At 44.7% G+C, this 20,532-nt stretch overlaps 1 protein-coding gene across 1 annotated transcript in view; it reads left to right on the plus strand.

The window, feature by feature from the left end:
* The window catches only part of TEKT3 (tektin 3), a 33,296-nt gene extending 13,008 nt beyond the window's left edge, over nucleotides 1-20,288 (plus strand). The window contains exons 4-8 of the mRNA XM_055580039.1: nucleotides 4,589-4,659; nucleotides 9,429-9,572; nucleotides 11,200-11,422; nucleotides 13,529-13,683; nucleotides 19,854-20,288. Coding sequence (XP_055436014.1) covers nucleotides 4,589-4,659; nucleotides 9,429-9,572; nucleotides 11,200-11,422; nucleotides 13,529-13,683; nucleotides 19,854-20,070 — 810 coding nt within the window. The 3' untranslated portion in view covers nucleotides 20,071-20,288. The remainder of the gene's footprint in view (nucleotides 1-4,588; nucleotides 4,660-9,428; nucleotides 9,573-11,199; nucleotides 11,423-13,528; nucleotides 13,684-19,853) is intronic.
* Nucleotides 20,289-20,532: the final 244 nt, after the last annotated feature.

A 20,532-nucleotide genomic window follows, 5' to 3' on the forward strand; every position in this document is an offset into this window, starting at 1 on the left:
TCTATTATGGTTTTTTACAAGATATTGAATATAGTTCCCTGTGCTATGAGTGTGTTATTTTTTTTATAAAGGCATATTTGGGGGGGGTTTATAAAAGTAATAGATATTTCCTGAGGGAATTTGAAAAATGCAATAAATATAAAAATAGATAAAGAAGATAAAAAAAGAAAAGATAAAAATCACTCAAAGTTCAGTTAGGAATGACTATTCATTTTAGAGTGTTTTGGTCTTTTTCTTAATCACGCTTAGATAGATGTCACCCAGTCTGAAGACACACAAACGTATCTTCAAGATTAGAATTATACTATATCTATGAATTTGAACAGTGCTTTTTTTTGGTGGGATACACACTCAATGGTGTTTATTCTTAAATGTAGATTTGGAAAGGCAGTGCTACTTTTTAAGACAATGTTTTAGAGCATTTTTAGGTTCACAGCCAAATAGAGGGAAAGGTACAGAGATTTCCAAGTGGCCCTTGCCCTCATACAGGCACAGTATTAATAACTGTATGTATTTCTGATTATTTCCTTAGAATACATTTTTGAAAATCTAATTGATTTGTCAAAGGGGACATGCAGTGAAATTGCCATCCAGAAGCCTATAGTTATATCTGATGTATGGTGCTGGTCCTCCCATTAGGCTCTCTTCCACCTTCCACCAACTAAAGATGATTTTGTTCTCCATTCTCTGACCTTACCTCCTAGGCTCTCTCTCACAAGGTCTCTGCCATTCCTTAAAGGTTTCAGCTCTTGTGTATCTGGTACTCTTCCCGTTTCTGTTTTTCAGTTTGCATACTCTATTAAGCATTCTGCATCCCCAAGTGCCAAACATATGTCTGTTGGTAACTCATTTTTTTGTTCACATTCATGAAGCCTGAAAGTGAACTGTTCTTGGACCCTGATGCCTTCTGCCTTCCCTTCCTATTGAGGGGCCTGTTACTGGTTCTATGACTCTGTCCCAGGAGGATTCTGCTCCGAGACAGTATTGAATAGAACCTTGATGCCAGCATGGAAAGAATGTCTGGCTGGGTTCTCACTGCCAGTAGCAAGACATGCCTTCTCTATCTGGGATTTCCACCTCTAAATAGGTTGGGGGACTATAGCCCCCTCACAACTAACTGGGTGATGGGTCAACTTCAAGTGATTGAGGAGCAAATACTGAGAATGCAGATCTCTAAGGAAACAGATTCTGCATCCCAAACTCAAGGATACGTGAGAATTTGAGAGTATTATCATTACAAAACACTGTATATAGAAACCCTGGTGGTCCAGTGGTTAAGACTCCACATTTCCACTGCAGGGGGCATGGGTTTGATTCCTGATTGGGGAACTAAGATTCCACAAAACAAAACCCCCAACAACAACCACAAAAACCAAACAAAAACAAAAACAACCCCACAAAGAAATGGTGTGTCCACCCCTATAGGTGATATTTGACATCATCCAGATTCCAGATACAATCGGACTTACAATTTGATTTTTAAAGTTTGATTTTAGTAACCTCTTCTGTCTGTTAAGAGTGTGTTAAATGACCCACTTTCCCCAAACTTAAAAAGGTTCAGTTAACATGGATACATAGAATGACAGTCAGCTAGAAGCAGGGTCTGGGTTTAACAGTGAGGTCCCAGAAATGACTGTATGTCCACAGTTCAGGGTGTAGCCCAGACAGCACACAGCCACACGTGTGGTCAGCATTCAGGGTTCTTGTGACCTGGCCGATGTCCCTCAGCTGAGAACAGGGTGGAGCCCACATTGTGCGTGAGGATCAAGTTCTAAGTCACGCTCTATGACCCATGTCATGTTGTAAGGTCCACGTCTTATTGAGAACTTTTCACCTGCAAGGCATGTAATTATCTACCCTGCAGCCTAGAGAGGTAAGTGTTATCTCCCTTAGTTTATAACTTGCCTTTGGTACCAGCATCTGCAAAGCCAGCCTTGGAGTTGGACTAACTGATGCCAAAGTGTCTTTAACCACTATCCCACCCAAGACCCAGGAGTGTGAGACCACAAGGCGGGGTTTTGCTTGAGGTGAGGGGAAGCCAAAGGCTGTGAAGTCTCTGTTCTATCCCCCAACCCCTCTCCCCATCCCAAGACTATATAGCTCCCAAGAGGAGAACCGTAATGAGATGCCTCGCAAAGGTTTCACCTGCTTGAAGAGTAGGATTCATTTGAGATTCTTCAAATGCCTGGATGCGTCGTCTTGTTCTCTTTCCATCTTAAGCCACAACATATTCACTCTGATCACTGAGACTCTGAGAAATGCAGAGCAGTCACCGTGACCCTTTTATTCATAGGGTTTATTGTTCTTCCCCAAATTTAGGATCCAGAGGGAGTGGGCCCACTTACCAGGCTCCTAGTATGCTGTTCTTGGGTTTCTTGCCATGATCTCTGGGTTTGCTTCCCTGGGTGTCGGATGGTAGCTATTGATCTGATTACATTTGGGCTCTTCTCACACTTCTGCCTTCTGTCTGTGTCCACCATCTTCTGTAAACGTTTGTTTCATGGGCAGTTGAGGGGTTAAGGCATTTGACCTGCATTTGCTTCCATTGGGAGCACTTCTGGAGGCCCATATATGAGTATGGATTAGTAGGTGTTAGCGTTGGGGAACAGGTTCCAAAAGTCTTTGGTTTCAGGCATTCCCTATCCCCACGAAGCCTTATACCTCCAACCATGACGTTCACCATATGACATTATTTAAATTCAGATGTAAAAAATACTGCTGAAGGATGTCATAGCAAGTGTCTCATTAAATGTAGTTTTTTTCCACTTGAAGTTCCAGGAATTCCCTCTGTGCATTGTGTACATATAGCATAAAAGCACACTGAGATTTTGGGTTTCAAGTGGTGTTTTCTAAGCAGTATTCCATGGATCCTTTGTCAACACCTCTTGAACTAGCTATACACACACACCAGGCCCGAGAGAAAGATGAAGACTGCATAGTACTAAAAATCAAAGACACGCACAACCTCCGATGAGAACACATGAGAAATCCTTGCTGCCTGAAAGAGTCGGGGAACTTGGTCACATGTTGTGGGAATTTAGCTTTTCATTTACTCCAATCATTCAGAGTATCAGAGGATCAGGCAGGAGGCTTATCACTGAAATAAGCTCTAGGCATAATATTTTTATGTTCACCTATTAAGCAATGAAAGAATAAGAAGACTATATGGTTGAGTAATAATTAACATTGAAGAGAAGAGGACTTTAAAATCAAATTAATGAAAGCAGAAACCCAAAGGGGGAACTTTTAAGAGTTTAACACCATAGAAATCATAAATGTCTGTATCAAAAACACTACACACAAAATACAAAGGCAAGGACCAAACTGGTAAAAAAATATTTATGACACATATGTTATACTTATGACATATAATGGGAAAAGATTGAATTCTAAACATAAGAATATTTATAAATAAGAAAAACATAGCAGAAAAGTTATACAAGCACATGAACAGGTGGTTCACAAAAGAAGAAAGTCAAATCACGAACAAATACATAGTCATAATATTAAAATGCAAATCTATACAAGTGTGCTTTTATGTGGTGGGCTTGTCACGTCGGCAAAGATTGAGAGCAATCATAGTGTCCACTGGGTGTGAGAGGTGAGGAAATTCACCTTCATTGATTGTTAGATTAATAACTGGGGCTAACTTTTCTGAAGGGCAACTTGGCTGCACTTGTCAAAACCTTGAAAAAAGGCATCCCCATTAGTGGTGTCTAAATATTTTTGAGGTTGTTTATCACAGTATTATTTTATGTCACAGGAGAGTGTTCAGTTCATTGTTCAATAGGATGGTGTGATCATTTTTCACTTGTAAAAGTGGCAACAGTGCTTATGTGCACTTCTTAAATGTCTTCTTGGTGCTATTTAGGGTTCCGATATGTGAATATGAAATTCAAAGGGAAGTAAATATTGAAACAATCTCTGCTACAACATATGTCAACAGTGTATACATTCTAGCAGCATCAAAGTACCATGTGTGTGGCCAAGCAGATGGTGAGGATAGTGCAGCTTTTTATACCAGTACAGGAGCCGGGCTGAGGACAGAGCCTGGGCGAGGGAGGGCTGGCCTCCCAGGGTGGAGGTTGGGCTCTGTTTGGAACATACAACTGGGTTATTTGAAAGTCACATGCACTTTCAGAGAGAACTGCCTTTTAGGCTCTCCTTTTCCCTCCCAGATTTGCTTTTCTTGGAAGAGTACTTAGTACAGGAGAAGCCATGCATTCAATTCAACCTTGTGCATCACCAGAATTTGATTAATTGATCCATTGATTTAAAGACCAGAAATAAAAGATAAAACTCCTAAAATTTTACCCCTGTCTCAACTTGTTCCATAATATAATTTCCCTACAACCCTGTAAAGGTTAAAGTAAACCCTGTAAAGTAGACTGAATTTCAGTCTACTATTGAGACAGCAATGTCATAGGGGCATATAGGTAAACAAGGGGGTATCAAATTATTTTCTTATTTTATGTCACAATTCTCCCAGTAACAAGGTTTTCCTCATTGATGTTTTGTTACATTGTTGACTTTGAACGTTATGTTCAATAATCAAAACGTTAATGTTCCTTTTCTTTCAATTGAGTAGGAAGTTGATATTATTCTGTGTTGTCAAGAAAGGATGAAGCTGTATTTGGACAAGGCCATTGCCCAACTGGCGTAAGAACTTTAACTTCTCTATACAATTAAAAATCTATCATGAAGCTATACTTCCATGCCTCCCAATCAGATTTCTCTTAACTTCTTATGTAAGGATTTCTTATACATGAACACACATCCATATGCACATATATGTTTTTATTTAGAGGTTAAGATGAATACTTGGGATATTTACTTTACATTTTTATTTTAAGAAATATTTTTTTGCAATGGTTTAGAAAGGATTTTTGTCCTAAATTGAGGTATGACCAAGGTTTCTTTTAACTCAAAAGACTTTATTTTTTGATAAGAGATTGACTTGTACATGTTCAGATCAACAGCTGGAAAAGTGATGAATTGTGACACTTTTATATTTACCCCTGGAGAAGGCACTGGCTACCCACTCGAGTATTCTTGCCTGGAGAATTCCGTGGACGGAGGAGCCTGGCAGGCTGTAGTCCATGGGGTTGCACAGAGTCAGACACGACTGAGAACTACTTTCACTTTCACTTTTATATTTACTCTGCTCCTCCTTAAAAACTCAGCCTTCGCTGGTTTCCTGCAACCCTGGTACATGGTCCTTGGTGCTGTGGTGACATCTTTGCATTCACTACATCCATGGCATTGCAATCATTCATCCATCCTCCTCTCTAACCAAATACAAATTCTTCTTCTCTTGGCAATAGTAGGTAGTTCAGTTCAATTCAGTCTCTCAGTCGGGTCCAACTCTTTGCAACTGCATGGACTGTAGCCCACCAGGCTCCTCTGTCTGACTCTACAGTAGATAGAAGGTACTTAAAATTTATAGTGGAGTTTGAGGGCAAAGAAGAATAGGAGGGTTTGAAGCCTTGATTACAACTGTCAGCATAGAAAAAGTACTGGCTGAAAGGACTAGAAAGATCAACATGCATTTGGTGATGACCATGGAAAGAAGTAGTGTGGAATATGTCACACAAAGGGAACGGTCATTCTGCCTGTACTGATGTCAGCAGTAATGTGTGATGCAGCCAAGGGAACAGGTGCTCTGAAAGTGGTGGTTTTTCTCAGTCTGCTGACCTTCAGGATGGATGCTGTGAAGGTCAGTCAGGTTCAGATGGCTAAGGTGTCTCTCAAGCTGTGATTGAAAGGGCTTTTTAAATTCAGAAATAGCTAAGGACTGGTTGTGGATGGCTGACTGCCCATGGCTTGGTTAAGTAAGTTGACAGTTCACTTAAGCTATAAATGCAAGACACAGCAGCTGTGATATTAATTTCTGGTTTCTGTTCCTTGGAAATTGCAGAATCAGTTGAGTGTGGTTCCAATGATTGTTCTGTTTTCTTCTGGTCCAGTTCCTAATCTTCATTTTTTTCCATAATCTAAAATCTGCCACCCATCTTCCGTATCCTCTGCTCTTTAATACACAGTGGCCAAAATGCCCACCTAATTTCCTGGGATGGTTTCTCCATCTAGGAGATGGGGGCTGGAATCCCTAACGTGGTTACTGGACTTGGTCTAGTAGAGGCAGTGGGAGAGGGGTTTCAACTCTACTTGTCTTGGGAGGAATAATGAAGGAAGAAACAACGAGACCAGCGAGGATCTCAGCTGAGAATGGAGTCTCATTAGGAACCAACATGGCAGCATAGATCTCTCCTGTCTTGGGCGCTAGGGAGGTGGATGGAAGGAAGACCTTCCTAAGGAGGTTCTGAAGTCAGGTCAGAGGAGGTCAAGGGTGTCAGCCCAAGAGAGGAAACCTGGGGAGCATCTTGGTCCAAGACCACAGATGAGGAAGGTCTTCGAGTCCCAGAGATTCATCCCAGTAGCCTGAGGCGAGAGACTGGACTCGGGAAGCAGCAGGAAGGCAGCTCCCTCTTCTCACATCCTGTGGACACGAATGCACTGACTTAGAACTCACAAAATGCAGACGACCTGCACGCCGCTACCCTCATTTCTACTTTACAAACCACAAAATTTAGAGCTCTGACAGGTCCGGTGAAGTACCCAAAGCCACAGGCCAAGTTAGAAATCAGCTGGTTCAGTCCCATGCAGGTTTTCCTGGGTGGCTTTTCTGTGCTGAGACCAGAATTCAGAAATGACTAGGATTATCCAGTTCTTTGCGTCTTTCAGGTGCTCTCTGTATGTGATTTATGCGACTGCCTCCTCAATTTTTACTCTAGCCCAGAACTTTCTCCCCAGTTCCAACAACCCACTTCATATCTGCACTTGGATGTTTAATAGACACTCAGACATTAAGCAAGACCTTCTGTGTTCTTCTCCCCCACCCACCCTCAATTTCGCCCACCTCCACTGATGGCTTCCTGCTATTCCAGTGACTCAACATCAGGTTTTATTTTTTTTTTTTCACTGATGTCTGATCTCCTAGGAGATTCCCCTGGTTTTATCTTTAAAGCATCTCCAGAATCTAAGCCTTGCTCTCCTCCTCCCTTCCCCCCTCGCCCTGTTGGTCTAAGCCGCCACCGTGTCTCACCTGGGTAACTGCACGTGTCTGCTAATGGGACCTCTCTGTCCCCTGAAGTCTGTTGTAAACCCCACATCAGAATGATCCTGTAAGAATGTAAGTCAGTGGTCTCTCATTCCATCTAAGAGAAAAACCTGACTCCCTCCAATGGCCAGTAAGGCTTTGTGTGGTCTGGTTCTCCCTCTGCAAGTCTTGGGTCAAGCACCACCTCCTCTAGGAGTCCTACCCTGACTATCCTGTTTAACATCATCACTCACATTCCTGGCCCCCTTTTTCTGCGTTGTTTTCTGAATTGTTCTGCTAACAAGCCACAGGATTTGTCTATTCCTTATGGGGACTGCCTGTTGCCTTGCAGTAGGATGTATGCTCCTCTAGGGAGGAGACCTTTGCTTTGTCCACTTTGCTTCCTGGGTGCTGAGTAGGCACTCTGTGATTATAGCATCTCAGAGCTCCCCAAGGGCTCCTCCTTCCCAGGAGGGTGGCCGCTGGGGCACGAGCTTGGGTACCGCAATTCCTGATCTCTTTCTGCACACTGGCTCCTACCAGGGAGGTTCATTTTGACTCTTGGTTTCTATCTCCTGGCAAACCTCTCAGACCTGGGGTGACCACAAACTGAGGTCATTTCAGATGGAAGGAGGCTGACTTTGAATTCCTAATAACTTCACAGGGGATTGCTCTCCAGGAATAGAAGGGAAAGGGGTTAGGATGTAGAGGAGGAAAAAGAAGAAGGAAAGGGAGGCACAGATGTGGACAGATTGCTCCAAGCCAGTGTCCTGTCTGGGGCGGTTTGTGTGTTAGGAAGATGGGGGCCAGCCTGAGGGGCTGCAGATACCCAGTTCTGTGTGCCCACACATCTTCTGCCCATAGCAGGGGCAGTCTGGACAGCGTTCTCATCACTCATATGTATGGACATCTCCAGGGGAAGCTCCTTTTTGTTTTTCAATTAGAGGATAATTGCTTTACAGTGTTGTGTTGGTTTCTGCCATACAGTAATGTGAATCAGCCATAGGTATACATACATCCCCTCCCTCTTGAACCTCCCTCACACCTCCCACCCATTCCCACCTCTCTAGGTTGTCACGAGCTCCCTGTACTATAGAGCAGCTTCCCACTAGCTAGCTATTTGACATATGGTAATTCAGAAAACGAAGATCATGGCATCCGATCCCATTACTTCATGGGAAATAGATGGGGAAACAGTGGAAACAGTGTCAGACTTTATTTTTTTGGGCTCCAAAATCACTGCAGATGGTGACTGCAGCCATGAAATTAAAAGACGCTTACTCCTTGGAAGGAAAGTTATGACCAACCTAGATAGCATATTCAAAAGCAGAGACATTACTTTGCCAACAAAGGTCCATCTAGTCAAGGCTATGGTTTTTCCTGTGGTTATGTATGGATGTGAGAGTTGGACTGTGAAGAAGGCTGAGTGCCGAAGAATTGATGCTTTTGAACTGTGGTGTTGGGGAAGACTCTTGAGAGTCCCTTGGACTGCAAGGAGATCCAACCAGTCCATTCTGAAGGAGATCAGCCCTGGGATTTCTTTGGAAGGAATGATGCTGAAGCTGAAATTCCAGTACTGTGGCCACCTCATGTGAAGAGTTGACTCATTGGAAAAGACTCTGATGCTGGGAGGGATTGGGGGCAGGAGGAGAAGGGGACGACAGAGGATGAGATGGCTGGATGGCATCACTGACTCGATGGGCATGAGTCTGAGTTGGTGATGGACAGGGAGGCCTGGCGTGCTGTGATTTATGGGGTCGCAAAGAGTTGGACATGACTGAGCAATTGAACTGAACTGAACTGAACTGAATGAACGTTTTGATGCTACTCTCTCAATTCGTCCCACCCTCCCTCCTCCTCTTGCTTTGTCCACAAGTCTGTTCTGTACATCTGTGTCTCTATTCCTGCCCTGCAAATAGGTTCATCAGTACCATTTTTTTCTAGATTCCATATATATGCCTTAATATACAATATTTGTTTTTCTCTCTCTGACTGACTTCAGTCTGTATAACAGACTTCGGGTTCATCCACCTCAGTTCAACTGACTCAAATTCATTCCTTTTCATGGAGTAATATTCCACCACATACATGTACCACAATTCTATCCATTTATCTGTTGATGGATGTCTAGGTTGCAGGGGAAACTCCTTTTAATGGAGAAGCTGGATATTGTGTGAAGGAGCAGACTTTCATAGGAGGTCATGGGAGGGAGTGGGTGTGGGGATGGGGGTAGGGAGGGGGTAGGGGTGGTTCCCCACCCAGAAGGGCAGTCACACTTCCTTGTGTGACCTTGTTTCCTAAGCCTGAAGCTCTGTCTCTTTCTGCCTTTTAGAGCCAACAGAGCTGCCCAGCACGAGCTGGAGAAGGACCTGAGTGACAAGCAGTGGGCTTACAGGATCGACGATAAATGCCACCACCTGCGAAACACGTCGGACGGCGTCAGCTACTTCCGTGGAGTGGAGAGGGTGGATGCCACGTAAGTAGGCACAGGCTGCCTGTGACTTCCATGCCGCTGAGTTCATTTTCTCCGCTTTCCAAAGGATGCAGCATACAGGTAAGTTGGAAGCCATGGGAGGACGCAGAAAGGTAAGACTCAGCTGCTATGGACAGGTCTTCAGTAAGCTCACGTGTTCTGTGGCCACTTGTATCCTGTGATCTTTTGCAAAATAATTATTTGTTGTTTATAATCCTAACTATGAAAATAGCACCTGCTTGAGGCAGAAAACCTAGAAAACACAATTAAGCATAAAGAAAATAAAATGTTACCAGTATATTAGATGCCCTGAATGGAGGGTGGGGTGATAAGGAGTACAAGCTGAAAAACAGCTGAACGTTGAATAATTTATTTCCACTCTTTGTTAGACTTGCCCTGTCCATGGTTTCTTTGCCAGGTCCCTGGATGTGATCTGGGATGGATGGTCTTTTCTCTGAGAGGACCTGTCTGTCTGCATCTTGATAACCCTGTGTTACCTTTCTTTGTGTGTGTGCTCAATCACTCAGTTCTATCTGACTCTTGCGACCCCATGGACTGTAGCCTGCCAAGCACCTCTGTCCATGGAATTCTCCAGGTAGGAATACTGGAGTGGGTTGCCATGCCCTCCTTCAGGGGATCTTCCTGATCCATGGATTGAACCTGGGTCTCCTGCATTGCAGGCAGATTCTTTACTGTCTGAGCCACCAGGAAGAGATCTTAAAAATTCTCATCCTGAGTAAAAGATTTGTAACTGTGTGTGATGCTGAACGTTAGTTAGACTTACTGTGGTGGGCATTTTGCAATATATCCATAAATCAAATCATAATTTGCACATTGGAAACTGATGTAATGTTACATGTCAATTCGAAGTGGAATTTCTGGGTTATGACATTTGAGAGACTCAGTTCACATTGCTCTCCACCAGGTCTGTAGCAATTCAACATTCCTACCTGCAGGATAGGTCTTCCCTGGCGGCTTAGACGGTAAAGAATGCCTGCCAGTGCAGGAGATGCAGGATCAACCCCTGAGTCAGGCAGATCCCCTGGAGGAGGAAATGGCAAACCTACTCAAGTATTCTTGCCTGGGAAATCCCAAGGACAGAAGAGCCTGGTGGGCTACAGTCCATGGCATTGCAAAGAGTCTGACACAACTGAGCAACTAATGCATATACCTGCAGGACATGAGCAAATCTGTTTCTAAACATGCTCACCGGAAAATAATCGTTCTCTTAGCTCTTTGCTGTTCTGACAAAGGGTTATTAGCAAGCTGTTTTCAGCAGTACTTCTTTGATTAGTCCTGAGGTTGAATAGTTTTTCATAACACTTATGGGGCTGGTGAGACACTTTTCTAATGAATGGACATACTCACACCCTTCAGCAATCCTTTCTCCCCCTACCTTGGTAGTGAACTTAATATATGCTGTGGCTTTCCAGAGTGAGCAGTGAAACAAGGAGCAATCAAGACAGGTTTAAAAGGCGCTTTGCTCTGCTGTTTACACTTCATGCAATAAAACCAGAATCAAGCGATTTTTTTTTTTTTTTTCCTTTCGCCAGATGGACGGTTGCCTGCAGACGGTCTAGGCTGATGCATCATTGTTTCCGTTGTCTGGATCTGTTTCCTTTCTCTTCAGGGTCTCAGTGCCCGAGTCCTGGGCCAAATTTACCGACGACAACATTCTTCGCTCCCAGAGTGAGCGAGCCGCCTCTGCGAAACTGAGGGACGACATCCAAAACGTTCTGGTGGTGACGGCCAATGAGATGTGGAATCAGTTCAACAAGGTGAACTTGGCTTTCACCAACCGCATTGCTGAAACCGCGGATGCGAAAAATAAGATTCAGACTCACCTGGCAAAGGTAAGCCCGGCACTGGGGGGTGGGCACCACGGCTGACCTAGAGAGATAGGGCAGGGGCCCTGGGACCACAGAACTCCACCATAAGGCACACGACTTCCTGGCCATACAGGCTAAAGAAAATGAGAGCCAGTAGGAAGCGCACCATTTATGTTAGCCAGGTAGCCAGGTGTCAGCATGAAATTGGAATCCACCGGTTTGGGGAGCACAAAGAATGCACTATATCGTGAAAGGCTCCTACTATTTAACAGTTACAAAAATATTATTATTAAAGTTTAATGAATTACTGTATGTAACTAGCAAGTGAATTAATTATTAGAACATATGGTAGGGATGTTTTCTGTTAAATTATTTCAGCCCCCCTTTTTTTTTCTGGAATATAAAACCAAACACAGGAAACTATTAGGTGGTTCAAGATGTTTCTTATATTGAACTTTTTAAAGTGCTTTTGTTTTATAAGGACAATAAAATGAAGGATTTAGGCAGAATTCGTGGGTTTCAAGATAAACAAGGAGCTCTTGTATTACTTAGTTTCGGGCTTGGAGCTCTTATTATTTCTGTGGATTATGCTGTATATAGTTTTCTGTTTCTCTTTTTAAGAATCTTACACTGTTGGCTGTATTTCTCTAAGGAGGTACTATTTGATTGAGGGCGCCATTCTTCCCAGGCTGTAAGAATTCACCTTCCCTTCTCACAGTGAATTCTTTGGGCCACAAACATTTAAGCCAGACAGCTTCTACTTCGGAGAAGGGCAGAGAGATGGATGAAAGGTAGTTTTTGTTCCAGGAAGCTTATATTTGTAGAGAAGGTGTGTGTAACTTGAAAAGCTCACACATAATTAAAAACAATAGAAAATTACAAGTTGTGGTTGCCAAATAGCCAATAAAGAAATTGTTTTCGGGGTTTGGAGGAAGAAGCAAACATTCGGGTGGGGCAGTATCATGAACAAAGCCTCGAGAGGGGGCAGATCAGGGGCTGAGTCAGGTGCGTAAAGAGCCTGGTCTGGCTGGCATGGACAGTGTGTGTCCTGAAAGAGAAGCTTGGAAAACTAGGTGGAGCCAGACCGTGAATCTCACTGATGGGAAGGGTTACGATTCCCTGGGCATCTAAAGGGGAGTGAGAGGTCATCTAGAGGCATGGTCCCCTGGCCAGTGAGAGATCATCTAAAGGCGTTTTAGAAAGTGACACAATGGAGTCCCTTTGTTCAACAGATTTTTATTTACCACTGTATTAAGTTCGCTCAGGCTGCCATAACAAAGCACTGAGACAGGGCAAGTTAAACAACAGACATTTATTTTCTCACAGTCTTGGAGGCTGAAGTCTGAGGTCAAGTCATCAGTAGGGTTGGTTTCTTCTAAGTCCTCTCTCCTAGACTTGTAGATGGTCACCATCTCCCAGCATCATCACGTGGTCTCCCCTGCATGCATGTCTGTCTCAGTCTCTTCTTTTTATAAGGACACCAGTCGGACTAGATTGGGACCAACCCTAATGACCTCATTTTAACTTCAGTACCTCTTCAAGGGCTTCCCAGGTGGGGAGGGATTCAGGTTTAGGTAACTGGGGCAACACTTTTCTAAGGCAAAATGAATAAGTCAGGCTTACCAGACTGCCAGCGCTCCTCCCTTCCATGGAGACACCCCAAAGCTTGACCTTGACTTGCTTCAAGGCAAATCCTCCACTGGCAGGAAAACCTCTTTAAGATTAGTGAGAAGAGACAGCAGGAAGATAAAGACTTCAGGGCACACAAATTTGGGTGGGAAGTGGGTGCCCTCAAAGTTCCTGGCCCCCCTTTTCTCTGGGTCAAGTACAAATGTGCACTAGTCAATGTCTAACATCTGGGGAAAGGAGGACAGCGAGCTCAGGTTTGCAGCATTTGCCCATTTCTGTGGTGTCAGTGTTCACATGCCACGTCTGGAGGATGCTCTCCGGAGGGTGCGAGCAGGAGCCATACCTTCCACCACAGGTCCCAGATGGCGCTGAAAGGAGGAGGCCCCCAGAGAACCCCTGTTCCCAGCAGAGGACAAGTCTGGGTCCCAGATGCACAGGGTGGGAAGCAAATTGTTGGTGGCTTGGCACCAAAGCCTCGGGCGTTTGCTTCTCCTGGTACAGACCCTGCAAGAGATTTTCCAGACAGAGATGACTATCGAATCCATCAAGAAGGCCATCGTGGAGAAGTCTGCCTTCCTGAAGGTGGCTCAGACCCGTCTGGACGAGCGGACCAGGAGACCCAACATAGAACTGTGCAGAGACATGGCTCAGCTGCGGTGAGTGGGTGGCGAGAGGTGGGGAGGATCAGGTTGGGGTCATGGTGATGGTGGGGGGCGCCTCCTGGGTCTGCTTGGGCTCCTCTGGGGAAGCCCCCAGCCTGCCTGCAGCTCTGACCTGCTTTCAAAGGTGTGTCTGCCAACCCGGGGATGTAGGGGAACCTAATGATGGTCTTGGTGCTGCAACCTTTTTTGTCGTCATTGTTGTTCAGTCACTAAATCGTGTCCGACTTTCTGTGATGGCAGGCATCCCTGTCCCTCACCATCTCCTGGAGGTTTCAAGTTCATGTCCATTGAATTGGTGCTGCTATCCAACCAGCTCATCCTTTGCCACCCTCTTCTCCTTTTGCCTTCAATGTTTCCCAACATCAGGATGTTTTCCAGTGAGTTGGCTGTTTACATCAGGTGGCCAAAGTGTTGGAGATTCAGCTTCAGTATCAGTCCTTCCAATGAGTATTCAGAGTTTATTTCCCTTAGGATTGACTGATTTGATCTCCTTGCAGTTCAAGGGACTCTCAAGAGTCCTCTACAACACCACAATTCAAAAACATCAATTCGTCAGTGTCTAGCCTTCTTTATGGTCCAACTCTTATATCCATACATGACTACTTGCAAGACCATAGCTTTGACAGGAGCCTTCTTTAAAGTGTCAGTAATGGTGTTAGTATTTGCAGCTTGGGATGATGATAAATTCTCGAAGTGTAGAAGATGGTGATGGATGCACAAGATTGTGAAGGTACTAATGCCATAAACTTAAGAGCTGGGATGGTAAATTCTGTGTTATATATATTTTACCATGGATAGAGAAAAAAGGAAATGACATCAACACTACGTACAAGAAAAGTGTTAACAAACATTTAGCCTCCTTCAGCAGATGGAGGAGACGCTGGGTTCCTTTATATCTCCCTGGAGTCTCCGGGGTTTCCAGATTCCTGTCTTGGAAGCAGCTCAGAGGTTGGCCGCTGTGAGCTTCTCAGTCCCCCGAACTCATCAGAAAAGGGACTTTGGGCACCAGCTCCCCAGACCCCATCTATCTGCTCTCACTGCTGCTCTCTTTCACCACTTTGGGGAGCTAATACCTGCCCTGGTCCTTCAGAGCATCCTTAGGATTCCCTAAACCCCGACAGCTCATCTCAGCTCATTTCAGTTTGTTCTTGTTCTCAGTAGAACTTAAAAGCAGCTGGTCTTTATCAAGCATCTCCCACATGTGCCTGGACACTAGGTGTATTTTATTCTTATCATTTTAACCTGGAAGATTCCTTTTAGATGGCCTCATGTGGACTTGGCCACCCTCACCCCCATTCTGGCTTCATTTCTAATTTCTCAGTTACCAGCCTGTCTGCCTCTTTCTGGATATCATCATGGCTCTTCTTAGGTCTTGAAACAATTTGTGTAGAAGCAAGTCAAATTTATAGCAACTGGAGGAGCGATGGGGCAGCACTTGAACTTGTGCAGAGGGGAGAGGCCACTGGCCTTGTCATCTGCCCTGCTCCATGGTAGAGTTCCCTTCTATCTAGGGACAAAAGGACTCTGAGCTCTTACCCAGGGAACAAGCAGGAGGGTGAGGCTGTGTGTTCCCCGGAGCGAAGGAAAGGGCGGGGGTCTTTTTTATTTTTTAATTGAAGGATAATTGCTTTATAGAATTTTGTTGTTTTCTGTCAAACATCAATGTGAATCAGCCGTAGGTATACATATGTCCAATGTGGGGTTGGGGGGGGGCGGTTTTGTGAGGCCGGAAACGATGAAGATGATAAAGGTGGTGATGCTGACAATCACCATGAAAGTGTTAGTCACCCAGTCAAGTCTAACTCTTTGCAACCCCCCTGGACTGTAGCCCACCAGGCTCCTCTGCCCATGGAATTCTCCAGACAAGAATACGTGAGTGAGTCGCCATTTCTTTCTCCAGGGGATCTTCCCGACCCAGGGATTGAACCCGGATCTCCTGCATTGCAGGCAGGAACTTTACTGTCTGAGCCACCAGGGAAGCCCGACAATCACCAGGTCCATTGTCATTTATTGATCTTATTTTGTGCTGGGCGCTGTCCTGCACACTTTACCTCCTGCATGATCTTCACCTTATAAATAGGGAAACTGAGGCAGACGTGAGCTGAGTGACGTGGCCTGGCTGGCACCTGCTGGAAGGATAGTTAGAATCCTTGTCTGTCTGCTGCTGAGCTCTGTTCAGCCAACCCAGCGATTTGCTTCTGCTTCTCTTTCATTGGGTGGGGCCCCTGGCACCCCCAGTCCTAGGCCTGAGCTCCTCTGGCTTCTGGATTGCCATGGGATGTCTTAGCCGAGCACAGGCTACATCTGGCTCTTGGAGAAGAAGATGAACCTGAGGCTCACAGAGGAAGCATCACTGCAGAGCCCCCTCCACGGGCAGCACGTGTGTTGTCTGTGTTGGATACTGAGAGACGGGCTCTAGACCACATGCCACTGGCTTTCATCTCCCGCAGCAGCTGCATTTCTCTCAGTGGAGCTGTCGTCCGGCCATCCCTTGGAGGAGGCCACCCACCCAGGCCACCTTTATCCAAGTGGGTTCTTCAGAACCCCTACTCACACACAGCCCATCTCGGAGGATAAGTGGGCCTCTACTCTGGAGGCAGCCAGTCGGAAGTGTCTGTTTATTACAGGAACCTGGTAGTGAGTGGGGTCACACCCATTTGGCCAGTAGATCATGAATTGTGGTTTTATGCAAATATTATTAGGAAAAGCTGAGCTGCAGTTTCATGCTCCGACAATTTCTGCAAAGTCATCGAAAGTAGAGGCGGGGCAAGAGAAATTGTCCAGGCTGCCATCAGACCAGCCAGGGTTGCTTTCTGGAAGGGTTTGGGTCATGGTCAAATTTGACTTTGCAGTTATCAGACAGTGAGGTGTTTACAGCCACTTCTAAGATGCTGAATGCATTTTCCTCTTTTCTCCCCCTTCCTGGCTGAACAGAATTTGCTTTTTTTTTCCTTTACTTCCTGGCGACCCTGCCGTGTGTCTATTTCCTCTGCTCCTTTACCAACTTCAGGACAAAATCTGCTTTTGTTTCCATAAAGATTTCTTGTTAAAATATCGTTGCCAAAAATATGGTCCTAGAGGAACAACTGTGGAATTGAGGATGATTATTGAGGGAGGGGATTATTTTTCTTTTTCATCGAGCATTCTGAAAGCAGCCTTTGGCTGTCTGAGTGAAGAAAACATAAGAACCGTGAACTCAGGGAAGTGGGGACAGAGAAGAAGTGCTGTTTTCATTTCAAGACTTTGCTTTGCATTTGAAGTTTTTCTAAATGGGTTCTTTCAAGAGCAATTCTAAACATTCTTGGCATCCTTGGTGGCAGGCCAGACCAGGCTCTGCTGTACTTCATCTTGATTTTTTTTTTTCAAACGATGGTAGTTTTATTTGTATTTGAATGCAAACTGTTTTTCAGTTCTGTGATTTCCCCCAGAAGGAGTGGTTCCAGCGGAATGGCTCTCTGCCATCTGCCAAAAAAATAAGGAAACTGAGAGGGGAACGTGGCCTTGAAAGAGGAGGAAAAATGTATTTGTAATGGCGCAAGTTGAGGGAGGCGTAATACCTCTGCGCTGCCTTCACACAGCAATAGGGAAACACGGATGCTAGCTGCCTGCATTCTAAGTATCTTTTTAAGAAATTGTATTCCTTTTAAGAAATTGATATTTTAATGTGTCTTTCTTCAGAAGATCTCTCACAGATAAATTTCCCACTAGACTAACATATTTGGCTTGGAGGAGTAAAGACTCATATAATCCTGCTCCGTCCCTACCTTCGGGTTCAGAGTTCCTTTTGAAGCAGTGAAAACAGTTCAGTGAAGGATGCGAGACGAGAAGCAGGCCGGTGTGGTTATAAACAACGGGCCCTCGTAAATCCTACCACCAGCCCTATCCAACAGTCTCTCTGAAGACCTGTTTCTTTGCTAGTGGTATTGTAAACCCTGGGATCTTCAAAAAAGAAACTTAACTTTTTAAAATCCAACTTGACCTTAACAACAACAACAAAATATGCTTTTAGCTCTGTTCTCAGATGCTGCATTTACTGATTTTAGACCAAAGGAAACTTTGGCACAAAAGTTTAATTCCTCCCCTCCCCCTTGCAACATAAGAAAACAGGTCAGGTTCTCAGATGAAGTCATGGTGTGGGTGTGCACAGGCTTGTCGTTGCCTCCATGAGCCTTTTGGGGGTGCTTTGCAGTGCCCCCCAACCTTGGGATGGCTGCAGGAGGCTCCCAAATAGCTTAATGTTTTCAGCCTACATTATACTCTGAGTCTCTTTCCCCATGTGCATGAGTGCTCAGTCACTTCAGTCATGTCCAGCTTTTTGGGACCCCATGGACTACAGCCTGACAGGCGCCTCTGTCCATAGGTTTCTAGACAAGGGTTGCCATGCCCTCCTCCAGGGAATCTTCCCGACCCAGGGACAGAACCCACGTCTCCTGCATTGCAAGCTGATTCTTTACCCATTGAGCCACCAGGGAATCCCAAGGCAAGAACAAATTCTTTTATAAAAGGTATGACTGTGTAGTACCCCATCATCCAGCTATGGTGTCTGTTATCATCAGACATTGATGTTACTTCTTCTTGTTCTCACTTAATATTATTCAACACAAGTTAACACAATGAAGAAATCATTCTTTTATCCTTCTATGTCAAACTCTTCACTTTGTTCAAATTCATGAGTAGGAGAGAGTGCAGAGGCCAACTTCCCTGCTCTCTGCTTCTGGATGCTGAGCGGGTCGGGCAGGAAATGGGACCCAGTTCTTTATTATGGTTGTCAAGGCCCCTGATTTCCTTCCATCTTCCTGGATGACCATGCTGTGTATAAACATGGATGTGTGCCTGCAGGGAGGGCAGTTCATCAGTCCCTGGGGTGTTTAGTTTCTTCAACTGTAAAACAAGGAAACTTGGCTTAATGACCTCTCACATTTATTTTTCAGTTGTAAAGTTCTGTGGAGCTATAAGATGGCCTTGGTATAATGATTTAAACATGGTCTAAATATTCTTCTATGATCATGAGATCATTTTCTAGCTCCAGGGATGTCCCCATCCCTATTTGTTTACTGTCACTCTTCTCTTTAGATTATGGTACATTTTAGTTAATTTCATGCCCTCCAGTCTCCTGATAAATGAACCTCCAAATAAGGAAAACTAGCTTTTAATCACTGGTCAAAATTTGATGAATTTGGAGTTGGTGTTTTCACTGGCTTCCCAGGTGGCTTGGTGGTAAAGAATCCGTCTGCCAATTCAGGAGACACAGGAGACGTGGGTTTGATCCCTGGGTTGGGAAGATCCCCTGGAGGAGGAAATGGCAAACCACTCCAGTATTCTTGCCTGAAAAATTCCATGGATAGAGGAGCCTGGTGGGCTACAGTTCATGGAGTCACAGAGTTAGACACAACTGAGTGACTGAGCATGCATGCATGTATATATATACACACATAAACTAATGCAGTCAATAAATTAATTACCATTATTATTGTCATTTTGTAACCTGTTTCATATTCTTTCTCTCGATTGACCATGTGGTCATATCCTTTGGATACTATTGGCCAGATCAGACTGTAAAGGAGTCCTTGCTTAATTGTTCTTTGGGAAGAGAAAAGGCTTCTAAATATAAATACACTAGAAGAAATCACAAAGACATCTTACTAAAAATTGAAATCTTACTTTTAACAAAAATATCATAAGCTGATTAAAAGTCAAAAACAAATTAGGGGAAACATTTGCCAAATTGTTTTTGCAGAATTGCAAATGCCCAATAGACATTGAAGAAAGGTTCACTGATAATTAAAGAAATGAAATGAAAACAATGTGGATTAAAATAATTTGAGAGGGAGATGCTAGATTTTTTTTTAAATATAAAATCATGCCTTTTTTCCTTTCAGTCTTAAGGAAAATGTTTCATGTTTTTCATCAGCAGCACAATCAGAACTGCAACTTGTTTCGTGGCTCATGTAGCTGATTTCATGCATTGTCATTTTCATGTTCTCTTGGGTTTTGACATTTCCTCCTGGTCTCATGCAACTGCGCACCGATACTGTTTCCCGTGCGACGTGAAGTAGTTCTGAGGTTGGGGTGACCGGTGGGAATGCAGTAAGCACACGCGTCCCCTGTGGAGCAATGACCAGCCTGACCTCTGCTAACCTAACGGGCGCCTCTTCCCCACGCAGGCTGGTGAACGAGGTGTACGAGGTGGACGACACCATCCAGACCCTGCAGCAGCGCCTGAGGGACGCGGAGGACACGCTGCAGTCGCTGGCCCACACGAAGGCCACGCTGGAGCACGACCTGGCAGTCAAGGCCAACTCCCTGTACATAGACCAGGACAAGTGCATGAGCATGCGCAGAAGCTTCCCCAGCACCCTGCGCCTGGTGGGCTTCTGTTAGGGGCTCTCCCCGGACCAGACGTGGCGCTCCCGGGACCAGGCGGGAACACGGCCCTGCGCCCGCACTTATGCAAAGGATGATCTGTTCACTTATTAAAGGATCGTATTTATAGATACGTACTGGGGTCCTGTCTTGGAGAAGCCTTTCTTTGCATCCAAACCTTCATTCTCTATGATTTACTAGGCTCCTGGGCTAGATAAATACAGTGTAACAGACTAGGTAAGAACATTTATTTGTATTATTCCTGTTGTTCTGTGTAACATGAATGGGCTGGAAAGGAGAAGTGTATTTCCTCTGAGGTGTGGGGACAGAGATCCTGTCCTGGCAGGTGGGTTTTGAGAGAAGGAGAAAGGTTTCTGGGAAGGTGGTTGTCCGGGTTTTTGGAACAAAAAGGAAGCTGGAAAAACAGAGTGCATTTGGACAATAGCAAGGGGACAGTTGGCTGTGATTCCTAATGGAGGG

The sequence above is a fragment of the Bubalus kerabau genome, chromosome 4 (assembly GCF_029407905.1).
Source record: "Bubalus kerabau isolate K-KA32 ecotype Philippines breed swamp buffalo chromosome 4, PCC_UOA_SB_1v2, whole genome shotgun sequence".
In the NCBI taxonomy this organism is placed as follows: Eukaryota; Metazoa; Chordata; class Mammalia; order Artiodactyla; family Bovidae; genus Bubalus; species Bubalus kerabau.